Source organism: Lottia gigantea (assembly GCF_000327385.1).
Source record: "Lottia gigantea unplaced genomic scaffold LOTGIsca_63, whole genome shotgun sequence".
Taxonomy (NCBI): Eukaryota; Metazoa; Mollusca; class Gastropoda; family Lottiidae; genus Lottia; species Lottia gigantea.
The window spans coordinates 964,138-972,210 of NW_008710145.1; the positions used below are offsets into that span (position 1 = coordinate 964,138).

An 8,073-nucleotide genomic window follows, 5' to 3' on the forward strand; every position below is an offset into this window, starting at 1 on the left:
AATTCGATCAAGCTATCAATCCCTTCACGCCCAGTCTGATTGATTTGTTTGATTGCATTTTGAAATGATTGGTGAGTGAGTTGCAGTTTCATCTCGGCCAAAGTTGATCCAAAATTAAATCTGAACTATTCTCGTCCATTTGACGAAATTTGATATTAGACAGCCACATTGCAGTCACTTTGGTTATATTGTCCAAAACTTGAACAATTAGCATTTTTCTGACATAAACTGAGCAAAACTTTTCATTGAAAAAGACTTTTATTTCTTTCCAAACATAAAAATAACAATTGTAGAGATATTAACAGTAATTCGAGCAATAATAATATATATGAACAATTGAAATAACACATAGTATAAAATAAATAACAAGAGAATTAACAGTCAAAATATCACAGATCTGCTTATCAGTAAATTGTGTAACAACACCTAATCGTTTTCACAAAACCAAGTAATTTAATAGGGCGACCGAATGACTCGTCGAGATCTTGTTTGCTATTCTCCGGCTGTCCACGACTTTGATCGGACACGAAAATGGCGTAAGTCTTTTGAGTGATCTTCGTGTAACATTGGTAGGTAAGCTTGAGGATTACATTGAACCTGGATAAGAAAAGAAAATTAAACACGACGTTTTTCAAACATTCTTGACCGATTGCTACTTTTGTGGGAAAATGATAATAAATATTTTTGGTAAAAACGCTGTTTGACAACGAGACATACCTTGTTGTGTTGATAAAATGCTTTGTATCCTCCGTCTAAAAGATAAATTTCGGGAAAGTTAAGCTCTGGATATTTGTGGCTATTTTGTTTGCGATCCATACTTCTGCCTGTTGCTCTCTGTTTCTCTTTGTAAAGATACCAACTCAAGGCTTCTCAATTTAAAGTCAGTTAATACTTACAGCTTAGGTCCTTTGTGTGACGAAAATTCACAGTGGAATATCAAAATATCGTTCTTTGTGGAATGAAGACGACTTTCCATGAAGGTTTGGATTCCTTGCTCAGTGTAGATTTTTATAGCACCTTGAATGTGACCGCCTTGATATTCGTATGGATAACGACAATCAATAATGGTAAAATTTGAAGAACTGTTGAAAAGACTGGACATTGTTGATGAATCTATAGTTGGTAGATCAGTATGCTTCCCAGACATAGTTGGCAAGCTGTGTGTAGAGCTGGCGTCACCGATCAAACCGAGGGCACATTCTTCCATTCGTTCCAGAGCTTTCATGACAAAGTCTTGATTATCTACTGACATTCTTTTCTTTGGAGATGTTGCGAAATCTTCGTCATCGGCAACTGCTTTCCGCTTGCAGGAAATCCACTGTCACTGGAGCCTTCGTTATCATCGAAGAAGCTCAGTTTAGTTGATGGTAAGTACTTTAAAAAAAAGATGGGATGACCTATGAATATCAGACATGTTTATACTGGCGATTACGCTTGGAAGAGAAACACGGAATGAAGACTGGACATGGTTGAAATATCTGAGGATACTCGAATTTCTAACATATTTATGACAGTTTTCTAAACTGAAACTAATTTATTTTTTTGGCAGAGTATTTTCACTTTTTCTAAAACAAAACCCCTCTTGAGAGATCTACTATTATGCAGTTTAAACGTTGGGATGCGGATTACCTGCTATTTTTACCTGATTTTGGATGAGATTTTTTGACTAATGGATATGTGATGTTTGTAAGGATTTTGTAATTGTTTTTTTTTATCTTGCGCGTGTGTTTATGTATTAGTTTCAATTATCATGGCCATCAACTTTAATCATATACGCACCTTTCTCATTTTGTCGAAATCAACATTTTTATCAAAATTTCTTTCATACAGTGAATCCTACTTATGAGACCACTTCTACTAAACAATCACGTTCAATATGCGACCACAATAAAGTCCCTCCTTCAATTTTTCAATATAATTAACAACTGATAAGAGACCACCTTCATTACATGACCAGCGACCATATATTTACACTCCAAATCAGTGAATTAAGCGACCATTACAGTTATCATTATCCCCATTGTATAAACACCACATGGTTTCACATACAGGCGAGATAAAAATTCTCTAATCTCCAAAAAAATAATACATATATTAATTAAATACATTAATCTAAAAAGTAACTGCCAAAGCAAAATAGTTCTGTCTCTACACATCTGTACAAATAGCTATCAGAGACTGGACAGAGTACCTGGAAACCAACGGCATACCACTCACCATATAGAATGTTTTGGCTCCACCCATGGACCCCTGGTATACGATAATGGAACTCGTCTTCCATTTTATAATCAAATCTGTTAGGCTAAGTTTTTATACTCAAAGTTTCTTCACACTTTTGATTATATCCAATCAATTTAACAAGTTTCATTGCAGAAACATCAGAGAACATCTTTCCCCCTTTTGTTGAAAGCTTTTACCCCTCTTATTCCCCCCCCCCCTCTCTTTTCTCACTTTCTTTTCTTTTTTTACAGGTCTTCTAGTTTTCCAACAGTTATTAGATAATCTAACCAAATCAAAGCAAACCAACGACTGTCATTCGACTACCAATCAACAAGAACGAGTTTTGGAAGAATGAAGGAGATCGAGTAACTCACGCCACACCATCCAGGGCCGAGTTTCACCGCCATGTCGTTCGACCCGACCAGATCTAACGAAAAATCAACAACCAAACCAACAACACAGAATCATCCAATTTGAACCAATTCAACTACCAACTACTACGACTACCAACAAATGGGCCCTGTTAAATAGGAATTTTCCACACTTTCAAAAATGCGTTTGTCTAACATAGTATCAATTTACCTTTACGATGACTGTAAATTAATGTTGGGCATGGCCGTAATTTTCGCCTTGTATCACGTGACTTTGTGACCTTTAAACTTTTGGCATGTTTTAAATGGTCGATGCGAAATCAGTTTCTTTAAAAAAAAACTTTGATGGACCGGGAGACGTGACATAAATGGTGTAGGGAGAAAATGATGGTTATAGTTTTAAACAATATTTATTTCTATACAAATTACATAATATGTATAATACAATTCTCCAATACAATGTAGTGAATATGGAGACAAGCAAAAAGCTTATGTCAGTCTATTTCCTCTTCATCGTCGACTTAGCCGAATTGACAGGCCCGTATCCAGACTTGATTGTTCAATGGAACAACCCCTCTGTAGCTATAGGTCTGCAAGTCAATAATAATAATAATATTTATCAAGGTAAGAGGCACAAAAGTGACAAACACAAATAAAGCATGAAGACCTACAAAAATATTACTAAAATAGGATTGTATAGTAACATAGACTAAAACGATCGACGGCTATGAGTAATATAAATAAGAGATTAATTTTATGAAACATCTTCACAATATAAAGCTAATATATATATAAATATAAATCTTAATCTTACACCTTGAATGCAAAAGCCACCTTTCTTGTATCACGAAAGTTTGTAAATGCAGTGATTTGATTGGATGGGACACCAGTAAATGCAGGCAATCAGAGGCCTCGACAAAAAATTTGTAAACACTAAGCCATGAAGTTTTGCAGCTTTTCTGTCGAGGGCTGGCTATGAAGTCAAGGTATGACCCGAAGATCGTTTGACATTGCGAAGATGCTTTTAAATAGACTGACTGTAATACAACACACATGTACATTATTATAAATATTGATTAATGATTAATTATATGTTGTTGAAGTCAGGTGAGAAACAGTGTTAACAACTTTCGCAGTCTAAGTTCAGTCAATCTACTTAAAATTAGATTTCGTTTTTTCTTTCGGTCTCCATTGTAATCTTAAAAGATTTACATCTGTCACGCAGAATCCATATCGATTATGAACTATAAGATAGCGAAACCTAAAGTAGAGCGATATGACTTTCGATATTCTGACGAATTATAAACTTGCTGATACTCGCTTGAAAAAGTGATACTGATTGGCGGTAGAAATTTCATAAACTTCTGACTTACACTGACCTTGGCCGGTGCTATCTCATCACCATCTAACACCAAATTTCATTGAAATCAGAAAAAAAATCTTTATAGCCTCTATTGTATTCATGAACCAATTTTGACTAGTTTTTAATAAGTCAAGGGCAATAAATCAAAAACTGTTCATCGAAAAATCGTCAAATTCGAACTTGACCAAGATCTCATCAATATAAATGATCACACTAAGTTTCATTAAAATCAGATAAAAACTGTAGTCTCTATTTTGTTTAGACAAACAAGACATGTCATCATTCCCTGGTCGTAATGAGCATTCTCACAGGCAGATATTGTCGATATCACAATGTCATCTGTCATAACCTTTCGCGAGAATAATATCAGTTGGTATGGAAAATAATTACACGACTAAATCCCTTTAAAGTTTATCGTCAGTGAAAAATATGTTACATTATACTACACAGTAGTTTCTTATATTTTCAACAAGTTGAAATAGTTATTTTACTACATAGTAGTTACATTATGTGCATTACTTCAGATTTTACATTAGAAAAACATCAGATTAATCATAACGATTGCTTATGACTATAAAGAAATCTTTGATTTCATCCAAAAACATAACATCACGTTTAATAACATCAAAGCCTATTCGTGACGGCGGGAAAATGATATTTGTTGTGCTGATGATAGGTAAAGTATCGGGATAAATGGCTTCTTCAAATAACCCTAATAGTTTATAAATATTTTGCATCATTTTGTGTCTTCGTAATCTCAGTCGTTTCTCTGTAATATCGTTCACAACTATTTCCATCAGATGACAGTATTTATAAAGAAAAGTATAATCGGTTATCAACTGAAAATGATAGCGTTTTATTAAATGTAGACAATCTATATTTGCATCACAAGTCTTTACCAATACATATAATTCAACATCATCAAAATAATAAAATAACATGTTTGCCATCCCAATAAGAAAGAAATTTAACAATGGATAGTTGTATTCGATCGAATAGACAAAATAATAGTTAACATACCTCATCTTTGATGTTAGTAGAGTTACTCCTCTCATCTATTTTTAAAACATGAATTGTCTCTTGTGATCGGAGATAACGAAGATAGATACTGTCAACAAATCGATGTCTTAACTGAAACAGAAACTATAATTCTAGGATTGTTTTGAAATACTACCGCCCAATCTCAATTTATGATTTATCATTATAGATTATTCAAAGAAGGAATGTATGCGTTTAGGTATGAAGAACAAAGCAAGTTTTGTTCATAAAAAGTTAAGGGATGAAATATCGAAAAAAGAAAACCCAAACAAGAAATTTCACTTTTTATTTATTTCGTTCACAAGCTATAGGTTTTCTTCGGGGCATCCGAAAGTTGGACATCTTGTTAATATGACACCCAGACATCTTTCGTCGCAGCCGTGCGTAGACCACGTTGGACAGGATGATTGGGTCTACAGATCTTCAAAATCTTAGAAAATCGACTCGTCTTTTTAACAAACAAGGATAATTGTGGATACACATGGGCCCAAATTTCGACCGTAAGATGTGAATACTATAGCCGATTAGCTTAGCTGAAAAATTCCCATCTCTGAGACGATTGATCCCCGAAAATGCCGAATCTGTCAACCAATGTGTATGAAATGTCAATGACGGTAGGCCCTATGTGTATTTAATTACACATCCATCTTTACGTTTTTCTTAAACAGAAAGATGCACTATTTTAGGGAGTTGATTTGGGTCTTGAATATATATAAATGGTCTTCAATAGTACTAGAAATGTACGAAAATCGAAATAAAAAATCTCAAACTAGGACTTTCTTTTCCCACTACTATAGATGTCTTTTCTATATGGTAGTGTCCCAAGAAAAAACTTGTCCTTTTAACTTTCAAACGCGGATAAATCTTGACACACATGATTTGAAGACTAAAATTTCGACCAAAAAAAATCTGTTTCTGAGACTAAAGCATGATTGGTCAAAAAAATCTGTCCCTATAAATTACTGATGAACCAGACATAGATATTCCATTGTTAAAAATATCAAGGAACAGCTACACTTGAACTATGTCACCTTTTAGACGACTTAATGCTTTTAACACCACAATCTATATCATATATAGTTCACTCTCAGCAAACTATGAAACCCATAAAAGTAAATATTACTTACATAAAGTGAATGAAAGTGTCGAGTGTCGTGTATGAGATCCATTGCCAAATGTTTGATTGATGATAAAGTATCATCAAAATATAAACTGAAACCATTTAACGATGCTGGCATAACACATATACCTATCAATCCTGGAGAAACATAAAAAACCTGATTAGTTTACTCTCTCTCCCTCACTAAACCAATTCAAATATCAGAATAGGTATGGGACATTCCAAAATAAAAGATTTTACAAGACATTAACCGATGTTGCTAATTTAAAGAAGATTCACATGTTAGATTTGATAGAAAAAGAATCAGTTCACGGTAAAGATTCTGCAAAATAAAGGGAAGCTTCATATTTAGACACTTTCCTTTAAAAAATTGATATTAATTTACCGAAAATTATGAACTTCTTCATCCTGATTATTTCGAAATGGAACGCAAACTGTGATTCTGGAGAACATTATGTTGTAAGCAGATTTTTATAATAAATCTTTGATTAAGGAAGTGATTAATATTCTAAAATTATTATAGGTGTTTCCCAGTATATGGAATTACCATTCCTATATCACATTTAAAAAAAAAATAACAATTGCAACTTATCATATAAGCGATATTGATTTAACACGCGTGGAAGCGCGGAATTCATTCTACCAAGGTAATTATTATATTCCAGTCAACCAATTTTCACACGACAGTCTTTCGAAATATCAACGGACCTCGAAGTCCATCAGTTTCAAAAACGTTCCAACGATCCTATCTTAACATTGCATTTTGTTTATGAACTCTCTTGCGATCAACTGGGGGATCAGGACTTACGCTTTGGTACTAATTGCAATAAGTAGATTGAACTATACTTTCAAAATAGTATCAATTAAACCGATAAAATCATATTTATTAATGATTAGTTGAGAATATAGTGATTAGGGTGGTTGAAAGGTAAAAAGATACTATCCAACAGGGGTGGCACAGGGGTGATAATATAGTGACGCAGACTGGGAAGTGAGGTATCATAAAAGATTGAGACTAGTACTAAATAGTGATAGATTGAGACTAGTACTAAGTAATGATAGATTGAGACTAGTAAGATACAATAATAGATTGAGACTAGTACTAAATAGTGATAGATTGAGACTAGTAAGATACAATAATAGATTGACAAAATAGTGATAGATTGAGACTAGTAAGATACAATAATAGATTGAGACTAGTACTAAATAGTGATAGATTGAGACTGGTATGATATAATGATAGATTGAGACTAGTAAGGTACAATAATAGATTGAGACTAGTACTAAATAGTGATAGATTGAGACTAGTACTAAATAGTGATAGATTGAGACTAGTACTAAATAGTGATAGATTGAGACTAGTACTAAGTAGTGATAGATTGAGACTAGTACTAAGTAGTTATAGATTGAGACTAGTATGATATAATGATAGACTGAGACTAGTACTAAGTAGTGATAGATTGAGACTAGTACTAAATAGTGATAGATTGAGACTAGTACTAAATAGTGATAGATTGAGACTAGTGCTAAGTAGTGATAGATTGAGACTAGTATGATATAATGATAGACTGAGACTAGTAAGATACAATAATAGATTGAGACTAGTACTAAATAGTGATAGATTGAGACTAGTACTAAGTAGTGATAGATTGAGACTAGTATGATATAATAATAGATTGAGACTAGTACTTAACAGTGATAGATTGAGGACTAGTACTAAGTAGTGATAGATTGAGACTAGTATGATATAATAATAGATTGAGACTAGTACTAAATAGTGATAGATTGAGACTAGTACTAAGTAGTGATAGATTGAGACTAGTATGATATAATAATAGATTGAGACTAGTACTAAATAGTGATAGATTGAGACTAGTACTAAGTAGTGATAGATTGAGACTAGTATGATATAATAATAGATTGAGACTAGTACTAAATAGTGATAGATTGAGACTAGTACT

General features: G+C 33.3%; 3 protein-coding genes across 3 annotated transcripts in view; all 3 read right to left on the reverse strand.

Moving 5' to 3' along the window:
- LOTGIDRAFT_167063 (hypothetical protein) overlaps window positions 1-1,252 on the reverse strand; it is a gene marked incomplete at both ends in the record, with an annotated part of 1,693 nt that extends 441 nt beyond the window's left edge. The window contains 2 exons of the mRNA XM_009064528.1: window positions 718-752; window positions 897-1,252. Coding sequence (XP_009062776.1) covers window positions 718-752; window positions 897-1,252 — 391 coding nt within the window. The remainder of the gene's footprint in view (window positions 1-717; window positions 753-896) is intronic.
- A 3,250-nt stretch (window positions 1,253-4,502) lies between these two features.
- LOTGIDRAFT_167064 (hypothetical protein) lies at window positions 4,503-6,230 on the reverse strand (the record flags this gene model as incomplete). The annotated part of the gene is made up of 3 exons (XM_009064529.1): window positions 4,503-4,793; window positions 4,975-5,085; window positions 6,120-6,230. The coding sequence occupies 3 exons, from the start codon at window positions 6,228-6,230 to the stop codon at window positions 4,503-4,505; spliced, it is 513 nt and encodes a 170-aa protein (XP_009062777.1).
- Window positions 6,231-7,405: 1,175 nt separating this feature from the next.
- Window positions 7,406-7,687, reverse strand: LOTGIDRAFT_70109 (hypothetical protein; the record flags this gene model as incomplete). The annotated part of the gene is made up of 1 exon (XM_009064466.1): window positions 7,406-7,687. A coding segment is annotated over one exon (282 nt), but the record flags the coding sequence as incomplete, so codon positions are not given.
- Window positions 7,688-8,073: the final 386 nt, after the last annotated feature.